Consider the following 16,284-nt stretch of genomic DNA (forward strand, 5'->3'; position numbering starts at 1 on the left):
GACCTGGACTCCGATTGGGCAATGTCGACTGAGATGATAGTCGACTGATATGTTGTATGGGATGAGTTTGATCTAGAAACACCTGAGGAAGTGGACAAGGCCATGGGAGCGATGGGCTCATCCACACCTGTTTAAACTGGCCCCATGGCCCTCCTGGCTGGTTTTGGCCATAAGGGAGGTGACGTGCGGCTGGATCCAGGCATTGGTCATCATCTTGAGCGAGGGATCCTTCCCACAGTCACTTAAAGAGACTGTGGTGAGGGCCTTCCTCAAGAAGGTTTCCCTGGATCCAGCCAATTTAAAAAATTGTCATCCATTTTCCAACCTACCTTTTATAGGTAAGGTTGTTGAGAAGGTGATGGCTCTCCAGCTCCTATGGTCAGGGTCCTTTTGGCTAGACAATGTTGGTTGTTGGGACTGGGTGGAAGGGCTTTCTCTGGTGGCCCTGGCTCTATGGAATCAACTCCTCCAGGAGATCCACATGAGCCCCCCCCCCCCCCCCCCCCTTCCTGGCCTTCTGAAAGACCGTAAAAACATGGCTTTGCTGGCAGGCCTGGAGCTGGTGAACAATTCCATCTTGCCCTGGCTGAATTATTCGGATATGAATGTTTTCGTGTTAAGGTTTTTAAAATTGTTTTTACTTTGTTCTATATTATTGTTCGCCACCCAGAGTCCAGAAGGAATTGGGCGGCTTATAAATTGCAAAAATAAGTAAGTAAGTTAAATATTTAAAATCAGATGTAGATTGTTTTCCCCCCAAAAGTACTGTCTGATATGGACAGTTCTTTGCTTATATTTTAGTTAGATCGGTGACATTTGCAGTATGTTTTTCTAGGGATGTATTATGCCTTCTCTGACAGGCACTTGAATTCATGGGCTATCCAAAACTGTTTGCTCTCCAAGAGCCTTACCTAAACTGTGTATTTATTAGAAATGAGGAAAATGGAAAACTGTTCTGCCTTAGTTATTAATGCACAAATTTTTTTAGCTTGCTATTCCTTCCACCCATCCCTCAAATAATCCTTATTTTAATTCATAAAGCCAAGACTCATACAGAATAACAAAACCACTGAAATCCTGGTCATTTGGTTCTATTTGTCACTAGATACCCTATGTATGTCATGCAACATTCCTTCAGCTTTAGTCAAATTAAGTCATATTCCCAGGTTATCTAATTAGTTTATGTATAGAAAAAGTTTTTTTATGTACTCATAAAATGTAAGCAATTATGACAGGTTTCAAATAAAAAGCTTGTGCAAATTCTATAGTTTTAATAATTTTCCATACGTAGAAAATTACTCTTAAGTTATGCCAAGGATTTGTAGGTCTCATAATCAGTCAAGTATCTTTTTCTGATTATATATGATAGAAATATAAAAATGATAGTTACAAACTTTGGTATTTTGGCTGTATTGTAGTGAAGATAATACATGGGAGCCAGAGGAGAATCTCGATTGCCCTGACCTAATTGCAGAATTCCTGCAATCCCAGAAAACAGCACATGAAACTGACAAGTCAGAGGGAAGCAAGCGCAAAACTGAGTCAGATTCTGAAGATAGGGGGGAAGAAAGCAGACCAAAGAAAAAAAGAGAAGAGGTAAGGGAGATTCCTTCAACATGGGATCTACTAATGATTATGTCTTTATAGTTGAAGAGAGAAAAAAGAGTTAGATATTTTAAACAGGGCCATAATTATAGTTTACAGGTATACAGTGTACATCTTTGAGATTCATAAATATCTTAAAATATGTTGCTGCCTATAATTTTGAAGAACTTTATTCATTCCCCCAGATTTATTGCTTTATCTTGTTTCAATATTCTTTTAGGTCCTTAGCATTTTTATTTCAGTCTTTACAACCTTTTGTGTTTTTTTCTTCTTATAATTAGATTTTTTCCCCATTCATCCTTGGAAGTGTAGCTGAACTGGACTGAACTGGAATTTATAGCTGTAAAACTTTAATTGCAATATAATATAGAGTTTTTATCCCATTAATATTTATATCTATATCCCATTGTTTCATTAGTGCCTAGAATTTTAAGGAATGCATGATCTCTGGTAGCTGCCATTAAGGAAGAGATTAATTCACAAAAATAACAGTGCAACTTTATTTAATTTTCTTAAAAGTCTGTTCTTAAAAATACATTGAAATTAGGGTTAATGAAATCAAAGTTTTGAGCAATAGAAATTCCATAATTTAATAATATATGTATAATATAATTCATAATTCAGGATTCCCTTATTTCTAGAGTACAGCAAAAGCCATTTTATGGAAGTAATGTTATATGATGGGTCCATATTAAATTTAGCGCTTGCTCTGTTTGTGCTAAACTCTAAAAGCAGCAATATTAACATTTCTATTTTGCTTTTTAGGTTGAAAAGCCTCGAGGGTTTGCAAGAGGATTTGAGCCCGAAAGGATTATTGGTGCCACAGATTCCAGTGGGGAGCTCATGTTTCTAATGAAATGGTAAAGCTCTCATTGCACATCTTTAAATAGAAATATGACGTATAAATGTTGAGGAAATACTGTGACGTAATGCTAGACTGCTAGATCAAGAATTATTGCCATGCACTTCCATCTGGACTGCCTTTGAGAAGGCAGTTTATATGATCCAAAAAGAAGTAGCTCTAGTATTCTAACATGCCCATGTAATCACTGCCATCTGTACTAGCTACCAATTCGTTTCAAGGTGCAAATTGTTACTTTGTACTTCAGAGTTTTAAACTGGGGACTATCTGTTCCTAATGGTTCCACCTGCCCAGTTAGATCAGGAAGATAGATTTCCTTCTGGATTTCCTCTTTTTTTTAAAAAAAAAGTCATTTACTGTGACATGTTCTCAGAGGCAGGTCTTTTCCTTGCTCCTCTTCCTATTTGACTTGCCACATCATTACTGAGATTGTTATTGTTTCAATCTTGTTTGCCCTTGGCAGAATCTAAACTCTCGAGTTGGTTGACAGTTGGAATGGGGCGGCACACAAATCTAATAAAATAATAATAATAATAATAATAATAATAATAAACAACTTACCTGCCTTCATATGCTGTCCTGAATTAGTTTGCTTGTGTACAATTAAAGTAAGTGTAGCATAGTCTGTGGATGGTGCTATTTTTTTGTGTACTTTATCTATACAAGTAGTCCTTGACTATCAGTCATTCATTTAATGATCGTTCAAAATGATTGAAAAAAGTGACTTATGATCAGTTCCCATTTTTTTTATCTGTTCTCACGTTGCAGCATTCCCATGATCACGCAAATAAGATTTTGGGACTTGGCAACTAGCATGTATTAATGACAATTGCACTGATCAGGAGTGATGTGATCACCATTTAATATTTTTCTAGTTGGCTTTTGACAAGCAAAGTCAATGGGAGAAGCCAGATTCACTTAATGACCACATGATTCACTTAATAACTACAATGATTAGCTTAACAGCCATGGCAAAAGCAGGGTAGGCCTAATATAACAACTGTCTTGCTTATCAACATAAATGTTGTGCTCATAACTTATGTTTAGGACTACCAATACTATAATCTGATGTGGCTTTAGATTTTCCATTTAAGAAAGAAGAACAATTAAAATACAGTAATTAAAAATACGTAATTATTCATATAAGATTTGAAAAGTGATTTCTTAATTTAGAGGCCAGCCATTTTTTACTACAATTGTTTTATTAGTAATGTAAAGTATAAACCAGTAGAACATCTAATGAGTGAATTATGAGATATTTTTGTTGCAAAAGATTTAGATTTAGGGAAACCCAGGTCAGATAAATGTGATATAGTGAAGAATAAGAAACTTCAGCCTCTGTCTCTGGAATAAAATGTTTTGCACGTAACTACAAACCTTCAAAATCTGGTTTTGCTGAATGACAGGCAGTCCTTGATTTACAGTTGATCATTTAACAATTTTCAAAACTACAATGATCTCAGAAAGGTTGCTTTATTGTACTGTAAAACACTTCTGACCATTGTAAAGCATTATAGTGCCCTCGTGTGATAGTCCATCTTCATGTGATCACAAGCCAGATGCTTGGCAACCTGCTCACACTTGAAATTGGTTGCAACCAGATCCTGCAATCTTGTGATAGCCATTTGTTGTTGTATTCCCCAAAACGTCAGTATAGAAGCAGGCGGGAAGGTTGCAAGCTCCTTCTCCTCTGGTCTCTGAGGACTGACTGAAAGAGATGCCTACTGGGGGAATAGAAATCTCAGCTCTGTGCAGAGCTCAGATTTCCAGCACAACAAAATATTTCTCCTCCCCTCTCTTCACTGGGAGGAATTCCTTCATTAGGCTGAGAAACAGTTGAATTCACTCAGGATCTCCCCTGCCCCCTCCTCTCACGGGACTTGGAAGAAACTTTGTCTAGCTTCTGAAAAATATAGCTCCATCCCTGCAGCCCAGTTAAAATTTCTCCCTGATAAACCCTCTCCCCAGAGGCCTTGCATGATCCTTATCTAAGAGGTCTGCTTAACAACCCAGGAGATTGCTTAATAGTAACAATTAGGAGTGCTAGGATTGTGGTCATTGAACAAAGTGCTCATGTCTGTCTCACTTAACTGTTCCACTCAACTACCAAGATTTCAGTCCCAATTGTGGTCCTAGATTGAGGATTATCTATACAGACAATCCTTTATTTATGACCTGTCACTTAATGACTGGAGTTAAAGTGGATTTCCATAGCTACTTAAAACCTGTTTTCAGAGTTACAATGGCCACAAATAGAAACATGCGTGCAATCATGTGATTGTATCTTGAGTGCTTGGCAACTCACCTTTACAACCATTTGCAGCGTCCTGTGGTTACATGACTGCAATTTGCTTTTTGCCAGTTTCCAGCATTTAGTTTTGGTTTCCAAAACAAATTGTCCATTGGGAAAAGTGGATTTGGTTAATAACTGTGTTTGCTTAATGACCACTACTAAAAAAGTGGTCGTAAGTTTGAATCTGATTACATGATATCTCAACTTATGACATCAACAATTTAACAACTTTAATTCCAGATTCAATTGTGGCCGTCAATCAAGAACTACCGTATATACTCGAGTATAAGTCGAGGTTTTTTAGCCCAAAAATGGGCTGAAAACCCCGACCTCGACTTATACTCGGGTGACTGACATGTCACCACAAGAGGGCGCAAGCGGCTGAGGGAAAGACAGCCGTCTGCCTTTGCTTCAGCTAGAAAGAAGCGGCAACTGCCCGGTCAAGAAGCAAGAATCGACCCCCTAGCCAAACGTCTTTTTTCTTGTTTAGCGCGGCGTTCGAGTGGTTGGCAGGTTCTTTTGCTTGCACGCAAGAGCCAACCACTCGAACGCCACGCTAAACAAGAAAAAAGCCGTTTGGCTAGGGGGTAGATTCTTGCTTCTTAACCGGGCAGTTGCCCCCTCTCCCAGAGCTTCTTTGGAGCTGAAGCAAAGGCAGACGGCTGTCTTTCCCTAAGCCGCTTCCTGGAGACCGCTAAAGATATCGCTCTGGGAGAGGGGGCAACTGCCCGGTTAAGAAGCAAGAATCCCCCCCCCCCAGCCAAACGGCTTTTTTCTTGTTTAGCGCGGCGTTCGAGTGGTTGGCTCTTGCGTGCAAGCAAAGGAACCTGCCAACCACTCGAACGCCGCGCTAAACAAGAAAAAAGCCATTTGGCTAGGGGGGGGGGGATTCTTGCTTCTTAAACCGGGAGCAGTTGCCCCCTCTCCCAGAGCTTCTTTGGAGCTGAAGCAAAGGCAGACGATTGCCTTTTCCTCGGTCGCTTCCCGGAGACCGCTTTGGGACATCGCTTTGGGAGAGGGGGCAACTGCTCCCAGTTAAGAAGCAAGAATCCCCCCCCCAGCCAAACGGCTTTTTTCTTGTTTAGCGCGGCGTTCGAGTGGTTGGCTCTTGCGTGCAAGCAAAGGAACCTGCCAACCACTCGAACGCCGCGCTAAACAAGAAAAAAGCCATTTGGCTAGGGGGGGGGGAATTCTTGCTTCTTAAACCGGGAGCAGTTGCCCCCTCTCCCAAAGCGATGTCCCAAAGCGGTCTCCGGGAAGCGACCGAGGGAAAGGCAATCGTCTGCCTTTCCTTCAGCCCGAAAGAGGAGGCAAATGCCCCGCCTTCCTCCAGCCGGTTAACTTGAAGCGCTCGGTTAACCGGCTGGGGGAAGGCAGGGCATTTGCCTCCTCTTTTGAGCTGAAGGAAAGGCAGACGACTGCCTTTCCCTCGGTCGCTTCCCGGAGACCGCTTTGGAACATTGCTTTGCTTGCGCCTGCCCCTCCTACAGCGAAGAGAGGCGGCAAATGGCCAGCCCTTCCCCCACCCGCTTAGCTGAGCCCTTCGGGAAGGTGCCGCCTGTCTTCGCTGTAGGAAAGGCAGGCACATCCGAAGCGCGTGGGGAAGTGGCTGTGGGAGGCAACGACATTCCTAAGCCGGTGAGGTGTGGTGGGGGGGTGGCGAGAAGATAGAAGCAAGAATCCACCCCCCCCAGCTTTTTCCCCCTCTCCCCGCAAGAAAAGGAGCCAGCCAAACACTCCAATGCTGCGCTAGAGGGGGGAAAAGCCGATGAGGTGTGTGTGGGGGGTGTGTGGATTCTTGCTTCTGTCTTCTCAACACCCCCTCACCCCACCTCTCGGGAAGAGAGCAACAGGAAAGGACGCGGTTTTCTTCTGCCGGGTCGAGGACAAAGCGGGTGTTGAGGGCGGCGGGCGAGCAACATTTCAGCGGGGAGAAAACCCCAAGCTGAGAGTGCCTTTTAAAATCACTCTCCTCTCAGCCTCGGCAAGCTGCCGAGAAGTGGGGTTTTCGGAGTGGGGAGGCAAAAACGCTCAGAATGTCACCAACGAGGCATTTCTCCAAGGGGCGGGGGTCCCTAAACTTTCCTTTAACCCCAGCGGACACAAAGATGGGAATGCGTGGTCCTCGCCAGCCACCCATCTGCGGGGGCTGCCCCGCGCCAAGGCAGAATTAAATTCAACAACCAAAATATATTTTTAAAAAACATACTTTTTTGACAGTTTGTTTGCCTTTTAAGACATCTCTCTGGCTGTGCCTAATGTCAACAATAAAAAATTTTGCCAGGTGAATTTTTTTTTGCCAGATTAGCTATGGATCTCACTGAAGAAATTTTAAAGAATACTCAAAATGATTCTTCATTTGCTTTGTAACCTTAAATAAAAAAACAATACAGTATTGACTCTGTAATTTACCCGGGGAGGGGACAGGAGGGGGGCGCAGACAGACAGGAAAGGAAGACAGACAGACAGACAGAGACCTATGACCACAATTGAGCTCAAAATTTGTTGTTAAGCAAAAGCATTGTTAAGTGAAAATCACATTTTACTCAATCCATGACATTTCCTAGCTCTAACAGTGATGTGCAAGCTAGGGAAGTACCGGTACATCTGAAGACATGTGTAATGTTCTAGTTATGGTTAACTGTGTGGCAGAAAGTGGACTCTGGGTTTGTTTTCCTATTACAGTAAGTGAGGTTGAATGTACCATATATAATTTTACAAGAGCTCTCTCTCTTTCTCTCTCTGTATATACACATACAGTTTATATAGTAGATAATGTACAGTATATTTTTGTGTGCCTGTGTGTAATATTTATTTACACATATGGCATATATACATAGAATTAAGTATATTTTGGATGTTCAGTAATTGTAAATATAGAGGGAAATTGTATCTCTTTGAGGCAAGGAGAGGTCAAGTATCCTAACCCTAACCCAAACCAGCAGGAGCAGGGGATTGAGGTAAGTACCTAGGTACTTGCATTTTTTTTGCCTATACCTGCCTTGGGGGATATATACCTGTTTACCCTCTTTTAAACTTACAGAGCTAGTTTACTGGCTTTCTTTGAAATAAATATTCTAAAATATTTAATCTACTGATGCCTCAATTGATGTAGTTTTATTGGTTTCCATTTTTATAAGTTACCAGTAGCCGCTGCAATTTCCACCCTCGACTTATACAGGGGTTTATAAATTTTCCCAGTTTTTGTGGCAAAAGTAGGCGCCTCGACTTATAGTCGGAGCGACTTATACTCGAGTATATACGGTACTTGTTAAGTTTCTAGCATCCCTCATTGATAGCCTTGCTGAATAAATCAATAAAAGTCCAAATAATCTTTACTTTTGTAATCTGAGAGTCACAATTTACTAAAAGAACAGTTACAGCTGCAAATATATTGCCCGTATGAGGTCGAAGTAAGATGTCATAATATTGTTGAACTTTAATGAGATGCTCATTGATCTCTATAATTACAAAATATCTAGTGAGTTCTCTTTTAGAGGGAGGCAAATAAAATGTTTGTAGTTGCTGCCAAGAAAACATTGACATTGATATGTAACAAAACAACTTTAAACAATACAATCCATCAAATTATTTTTTAGATGACACAGCATAATGACCATCTGATTTAAAAAAAAAATATGAATAGATCTTTTATCATTCCCTGTGCAATAAATATTAAGTTCTTTTTTCTCTCTCTTTGATTATATAGGAAAAATTCAGATGAAGCTGATCTGGTTCCTGCCAAAGAAGCTAACATCAAGTGTCCACAAGTGGTCATCTCATTTTATGAGGAAAGGCTCACATGGCACTCTTACCCCTCAGAGGACGATGATAAGAAGGATGACAAGAATTAATTTGCTTGTCCTTCTGTCTCATCCCTCCTTTGGCTGACTTTTGTATTAAAATACCAGACTCTGGGTTTGAACATAAGGGAGAAGTGAAGAAGCTCTTGGCTGAGGATGCCCTCTGTAGAAACAGGACAAGATTTCTCCCTATGACACTGTGTTTATGTTTATATATATATATATATGTATGTATTATGTATGCGTATAATACATATATATTCATATAACATATATATTCATAATCTATCACTTTGATTGGAAGAAGGCCACCAACAGAAACAGCAAGTGGAGGTGGCATGTTCTCTAATAAAGATCACCTGTAATTTGCAGCCTTTTTCTCAAATAGTGTTAACTGCGTTTATAGCATGTGTGTTTAGGTTTCATTCCTTTTTTGGATATTATTTGTGTATTATTGGGGTGGGAAGTGTAGGTATATTCCAACTGACTTGAGATAAAGAGTGGTTCACAGTATTCTATAGCCAGAGTCATATTTTTTTAAAAGAACCTGCATTTTAACTGCAATTAAAATAAGTTACTCTTTTTTTAAAATGCTGGAGGAAATGTGTCTCAAATGTTAAAATTTACAGTTGAGACTTTTAATACAATAATTATCATTGCATCTAAAATGAGAAAAAGTAAATATTAGATTAGATTAGATTTATTGGATTTATATGCCGCCCCTCTCCGCAGACTCGGGGCAGCTCACAATGGTAAAAAACAGTACATAGTAACAAATCTAATATTTAAAAATCTAAATTAGTTTTAGATTAAAAAGTCCAAAAAAGAAACCCCAATATATAAAAAACAACACACAATCAAATCATACACAAAAACTACATGGGCAAGGGGGAGATGTTTCAATTCCCCCATGCCTGACGGCAGAGGTGGGTTTTAAGGAGTTTATGAAAGGCAAGGAGGGTGGGGGCAATCCTAATCTCTGGGGGGAGCTGGTTCCAGAGGGTCGGAGCCACCACAGAGAAGGCTCTTGCCCTGGGTCCCGCCAGACGAGATTATTTAGTTGACGGGACCCAGAGAGGGCCAACTCTGTGGGACCTAATCGGTCGCTGGGATTTATGCGGCAGAAGGCGGTCTCGCAGATATTCTGGTCCGATGCCATGAAGGGCTTTATAGGTCATAACCAACACTTTGAATTGTGACCGGAAACTGATCGGCAGCCAATGCAGACTGCGGAGTGTTGTAGTAACATGGACATATTTAGAGAAGCCCATGATTGCTCTCGCAGTAAGAGAGCAAGCCCATGATTGCTCTCGCAGGAATCCAGGAAGTGATCACTTTGGTGTCCTTAGCAACCTGCCGGTGTACGTGACATCAAAGCTCCGCCCCCGGAATCTCTTCGTGGAATTCCCCAGCTCCTTTTGTGCCTCCCTCCCAGCCTCTGACCGGCTGAGAGCTCCCCGGTGCTTGCCTTCCTCTGCCGCCACCAGCGCCCGGCACCTCAGCAGATGACAGCCGGGCGGTGGCTTTCGTGGTGTTCGGCACAAATGCCGAACTAAAGCACAAATTTCAAAAAAAATTCAGGTTGGGGTCTGGCATGCGGAACCCCACAAAATTCGGTACGGACCCGAATTGTGCGGGTTCGGTTCGCCCAACACTAATTATTACTTTGTCTTGGCCTGACACCAATTTCAATTTAATAAGACTTCTTTTTTTACAAAGGACATAATTCTACCAATGAATTTGGTCAACTCCTAATAAGCCACCAGCTCCTTCACAGAGCAGTATGTACGTAGAATTGTATTGTACAAATCTTTTTTAAAATAAAGCATGTGTAGGCTTCTGTGAAAATGTAGTCTAAAACTTAAGTGTTTGGATTTAACCTCATAATGACCTGTCTTTTTGTTCTAATAAAATTTTAGATTTATAACCCTGACCTCTCTCTTTTCCTCTAGGCAAGGTCTTCCTTGCAAATATTACATAATGGGACATGAATTTAGGGAAAATACATGGCTTTAAATTTGTTTATAACTGTACAGTATACATTATGTAGATAATTATGTCCTGCTACTATAGTAAAATCTGGAGTGACAAAATATCCTGTTTAGTACAAGAGGCCCAAAACATCTTAAAGTTAAGACGTGCCATTTCTCAACCTTCTTGCTTCCAATTAGTCAAGTAGTATCCTGTTTCCCTGAAAATAAGACCCACCATTTTTCAGGATGCTTGTAATATAAGCCCTACCCCCAAAATAAACCTCAAGATTGTCAGCCAAATGGACAGGTTTAGTACTGTTTTCCCCAAAATAAGACCTAACCGGAAAATAAGACCTAATGAATCATTTGGAGTAGAAATTAATATAAGACCCGGTCTTATTTTGGGGAAAACATGGATAGCTATATTAGCCATGTGTAAGTAATATGTGAGTGTTGTAATGCCCTCTTGGGTTTTTTAAATTTTAATTTACTAATTCATTTTACCTTTTATTAATTACTAGCTTCTGCATTTTTTCTGGAGAAAACTAAGAACCTATTACAGCTTAATATGCTAGTTATAACCACCCCACCCCCCGATGACCTAGAAAACTAGTAAGCAAGCAAGGAAAAGTCATAATCTTAAAATATTAGTAAGATTTTTCCCTATCTTTTTCTTAAATGGCATTGGATAAATCACAGCCTGTCCAAGTTCTGGGGGAAGGGCAAATGTGCACATTGTGAATTTGTATCCAAAGCACATCTATGCTATTTTGCTATCATGCAACAAATTGAAGAAGAGAACAGAATATTAATATTGGAAAAGTTCTTTGTGCCTAGTGAACTTATTCTATAAGTGACATGAACATTAAAGGGATTACAGTAAATGGAGATACTATTACACCTGTAAAGTATATATTAAGAACATCAGACTCCTCCAGGATCTAGCCATGGGTAATTGCATTGCGATTCAGCAAATCTATGCTAAAAAATTGTTTTCTACAAGTTGCCAGATAACACATGGTGAAGATATGAGCCGAGGTGGCACAGTGGGTAGAGTATGGTACTGCAGGCCACTAAACCTGACTGCTAGATCTGCAGGTCAGTGGTTCAAATCTCGTCACCGCCTTAAGGTTGACTCAGCCTTCCATCCTTCCGAGGTGGGTAAAATGAGGACCTGGATTTGTGGGGGCAATATGCTGCCTCTGTTAAAAAGTGCTATTGCTAATAAGTTGTAAGCTACCCTGAGTCTAAGGAGAAGAGCGGCATAAAAAATAAATATAAGCCAAATTGAAAATGTGGATGACCCCAGCTAAGGGGAATTAAAATGGAAGTTGTGATCTAGATGTCAACAGGGTACTCTGTTAACATCGAAGAAAGTAAATGCACATTTAGCATATCCTTGGATTTATTATTCCAGGAACACTATCTTTAGTGCAAAACAAAGCTGGGAGCCAGGAATCTACCATATGTGGCCTACTTTTACAATAAATTTTACTTTGAACAAAGTCTGAAAATGGCTTGTTCTAATTGTATCATGAACATTTTGTGGTAGTTCTTTTAAACAATCCAAGACAGGACATTGTACTTTATCAGCTGGTTGAAAGTCTGAACTTCAGTTTTATTAAGTGTAAGATAGTTGCTAATTTTATTTGCAAGTATTAATTACTCTAATAGGATTCTTTTAGTTACCAAAACTACCATTCCTAATCAGTACCTGGTTATCCAGATTATCCTGATTATCAGCTATTTGGAGGGAATTAAGTACAATATTACTTAGCACTATTACTACTTGCTACACAAAGTCCTTAACGAATTCTACCTTATGGCAAAGTATCATTCTATCACAACATTTGACATAGGTTGTTTGTTTAATGTTTAAATTCAAGCATATGAAGTCTCTGATGAATTTCCTTTGTATAATCCTAGCAAGTTTTCAATCAGTTATTCCAGCAAAAATTTGCTCCTTTCTACAAATGTGAGAAAGTGGTATATGCTGTTTTACAGAATTTGTTAAAGGAAAATAAATCTATCTGTAAGGAGATCTGACTATATACTTACAAGAAAGTAACCATCAGATTCTTCATTCACGGTCTTGGAAAGTATACAAGATTAGTTTCACAAAAGCAAAGTTTTAATAACAACTGATGCACTTCTACTATCGCAGCTAATAGCTATCTGTGCATTCACTGTGACAATATAATTTAAAGCAGCAGACTTTCATCAGCCTACAGAAGAGTAATAAGAGCATTGCTATAAAAATATACTAGGTTTAGTCATAGGTAAAGAAGACACACAAAACAATGTTCAAATAGTGAATAAGCCATTTTATTTTTGTCCTGTGCTCACACCTCTCTTCACTTTCCCAATAGCTCATAGTAGAAACCATTCAGAAAAAAACCTCCAGAAATAAATTACCACATGCACGCAACAGGGCTCCATCCTAGCCATCCAACTAGTCACAACTCTAACACATTTTGTGCTTCAAATTTCATGCTCTTATTTCCAAAAGCATGAGAAGTGGAGAAGGCTTCGTACATGTACTTCGTATCCATTCTCACGTTTGTTCTGGAAAAGACTTGGCCTTCAAAAAAAAACCTAATATGTTTGCAAACATTGCTTTATACCATTTAAACCAATGCACTCCCATCTTTACAATTCTCAGGATGCCCATTTCAGTGTTATGCCCTCACATATCATCACATACACAGGACTGAGTGGCTGGAAAAAAAACCAAAGCCATTTAGCTCTACAGTTGCTGGTCAAGTCAGTAATACTTCCAGCTGTGCTATACTGCAAGTTAACAGCTTCGGGGATGGCCTCAGAGTTTGAGGCTAGCTGTGTTCAAGGCACTACCCTCACCCTTCGCCTTTTATTTTATTTTTTTCAATGGAGGAAGGGGGAAGTTGGAATGACATCCAAGGACAGAAGGGAAGCCTGCTGTGGAATCACCGTTAACACATTTGAGTCTTTATGGCAGAAAAAACTTTCAGTAGCTTTGATCTTCAGGGGAAGTACCACCCTTCTATCCTACATGCATACTATTAAGTTCATTCTATAGCCCTACAGGGGAGAGGAAACAATATAGGAACCTAGAGTTCTAAAACCATAATAAATTAAAATCAAAGTGCCCATTTGTAAAGAGGCTTGCTGTAGATGGCTTTTAACACAGCATGCCCACTTAATAGAAGCAAAACCCCGCTGTGGTGTAGACCAAATGGTGATGGTCGCACACCTTGCAGACTCTAGTCAAATGAAGATCTATAACTTTGGCCCTACTCTTTCCTTTACCCAAAGCAGTCTCTCTTAAGCCAATCAATGGGAAAAGACAGCTTTATAGCATGCAATTTTACCATGCACCATCATGTTGTAATGCATCTTGATATTGGCCCCAGAATTAATGCTGGCTTCTCACTGGGGGCAACTAACATCTTTAACAAAATATTCAATTGGTGAGGGTTGATAAAGATGCGTTTCCATAGTAATCTTATTAACACTTTCCACTCCTACCCTGCCAAATAATTGTGGTAATTGCTGAAGTACAAAATGGTAGTACATATAAACTCCCTGAATGGGAAATTCTTACTTTCAGCTTGAAGGAAATGTCTCTCTTATCTAGTACAATTTTCTGTGCTCCCTCTATAGTTAAGTAGATAAAGATTTACGAAGAAATCATGGCTAAGTATTCAGATTTAGGCATGGTTTTGAACTGCATATAATTGATGTCAAATTAGTTTTAAAAAATCCAACCAGCTACCTGAAATATCCAAGAATTGGGAATTCAAAGGAAAAAAAATTATCTTAGGTCTTTTTAAGCTACCCATTTAACATTTCTTCCTTTACAAAAAGCCAGCCTTAACAATTGAAATTTTTTTTAATCCTCTGCTGATATTTCCCCCCTCCCCCCTGCAAACACACATTATGCCAGCTAATTCACACTCTCATAATGTTCAATTGGTTTGAGGCTTCTGGAAGCACAGGTCTTTCCCAACATGCTTTGCCATTCTGCCTCACAAGACTTGTAGGCCCCCTGCCCAGCAGTCTGCTCCTATACACTGGCTGGCAGCTATCATGGTTTGAGAAGATATATTGGATAAGAAGGCATGAAAGTTCCTCCAAATTCTTCTGGGCTCAGCCCTTCTCTAAGTTGCAGATTCAGCAAGTTTTATGCTTTCCAAATGATATTCATCATTTTTCACTTCCTCCTGTCTTTCTGCTTCCTCTCTTGACGCCGTCCCTGCTGGTCTGCCAAGGAACGTGGTATTAGAATAACACTGCCATTACTGGCATGCTGTAGAGCATATTGATTTGGGGAATAGGGCTGGCCATTCTCATCACGCAGACGGCCAAACACCTCCTGGTAGAGGGTCTGCATCTTTTGCTTCATTTGACGGATGGACCTGAGGAATTCCACCTTCTCCCTGAGGAGCTTTGATTTGTCTCTCTGCAAATCATCTACATCCCGCTCCAGATTGATGATAGTGTCCAGTTTTCTTTTACGACAATTCTGGGCTGCCATCTTATTCTTACCCCTTCTGCGAATGTCACGGATTAGACTAAGCTGTGCTTCACTCAACTGATACTTGGACAGGAGTTCGTTGAATTCTTCTACTGGCAAATTGATGATCTTTTCATTGGGAAAAGGAATCTTCATGGCTCTGGCTCTATGTTCATCTCTACTCATCTGCTTATCTAGAAAATCTGCTTGCTTTTCTTTGGAGCTCTTTTTTCCCACATTAACTGGCTTGGACTCATCGATGTCTAAGGTCCTGGGGGCCATGTTATATGTGTGATTGTGACCCACATGCTCAAGATAAGGCAGGTACTGCAACTGGGGAGGATTCTGGTAGCTCATCCGACAAAACTTGCTATATTCTGGCTGATACCCAACAGCTCCTTCTGCATCTTCAAAGTCTACATTTTCACTATCAGAATTGTAGCCCACAGCTCCCTCCTCAGAAAAGGAGGAAGAGGCCGAAGAGGATGATGATGCTTCTGAGCTGCTGAGAGAAGCAGGGCTGTGACTTGAGTCCAGAGAGAGCCCTGAGTCTGAATCAAATTCCTCTTCCAAGCGGGAGGCCTGCACTGAGTTGAAGCCTTCTTCAATAGCCAAATCCATTAAACTAATCTCATCCAACATGGCTTCATCTAGAAGCCCTCCAAGAGGGTCTGGGAGTTCAGGCCCAGATGTTTCATTCGAAGAGCAGTTTAGCTGGGAGGGAAAAAAATTCCGCTTAGGTTGGTACAGCCAAATGTACTGTTGAAGCCAGTGGAGTTATCAGGAACCAGCTGCAGCAAAGCTGAGCCTCCAGCCATTGAGGGACTTTCAATTTCAGAGCTGAACAGGGAAGGAAAATCTTGTGTGCAGCCAGCTAGGGATGCCTGATGCAGGCTGACATTCTGGTTAATAGGGGTAGATGGAACAAGGCTGTAATTGGTTGTCAAAATATCTCCATTTGGGTTGTTGTACAGAGTTTCTACAGCTGTGGTGCTATTTACCTCCATGCTCTGCAAAGGAAAAAGAGGCTGTTTAGATTCTGCAGGTCTCAATATTGTCCAATTCAATCAATATCATAAAATATAAAGAGTCCAAAAAAAAAAAAAGTAACAATGGGTTATGTTTCCATTAGCAGAATGGATATTATTGGTTGATCAAATTTATCCCCCTTGCTTACAACACGTAACACAGACATAGATAGTGGACCCTATCTCCTAGAGCTTGGGGCATAGAAAACAGTAGGGGCACTATAT

The 16,284-nt window shown here is 40.4% G+C and overlaps 2 protein-coding genes across 2 annotated transcripts; one reads left to right on the top strand and one right to left on the bottom strand.

The window, feature by feature from the left end:
• Positions 1-1,386: 1,386 nt before the first annotated feature.
• Positions 1,387-10,490, top strand: LOC139156193 (chromobox protein homolog 1-like; the record flags this gene model as incomplete). The annotated part of the gene is made up of 3 exons (XM_070731476.1): positions 1,387-1,596; positions 2,371-2,465; positions 8,470-10,490. Coding segments are annotated over 3 exons (450 nt in total), but the record flags the coding sequence as incomplete, so codon positions are not given.
• A 3,438-nt stretch (positions 10,491-13,928) lies between these two features.
• On the bottom strand, positions 13,929-16,063 carry LOC139156194 (endoplasmic reticulum membrane sensor NFE2L1-like). The gene is given in 2 exon segments (XM_070731477.1): positions 13,929-15,747; positions 15,750-16,063. Coding segments are annotated over 2 exon segments (1,308 nt in total). The 5' UTR covers positions 16,039-16,063; the 3' UTR covers positions 13,929-14,728.
• Positions 16,064-16,284: the final 221 nt, after the last annotated feature.

The sequence above is a fragment of the Erythrolamprus reginae genome, unplaced genomic scaffold (genome assembly GCF_031021105.1).
Source record: "Erythrolamprus reginae isolate rEryReg1 unplaced genomic scaffold, rEryReg1.hap1 scaffold_405, whole genome shotgun sequence".
Lineage (NCBI taxonomy): Eukaryota > Metazoa > Chordata > Lepidosauria > Squamata > Dipsadidae > Erythrolamprus > Erythrolamprus reginae.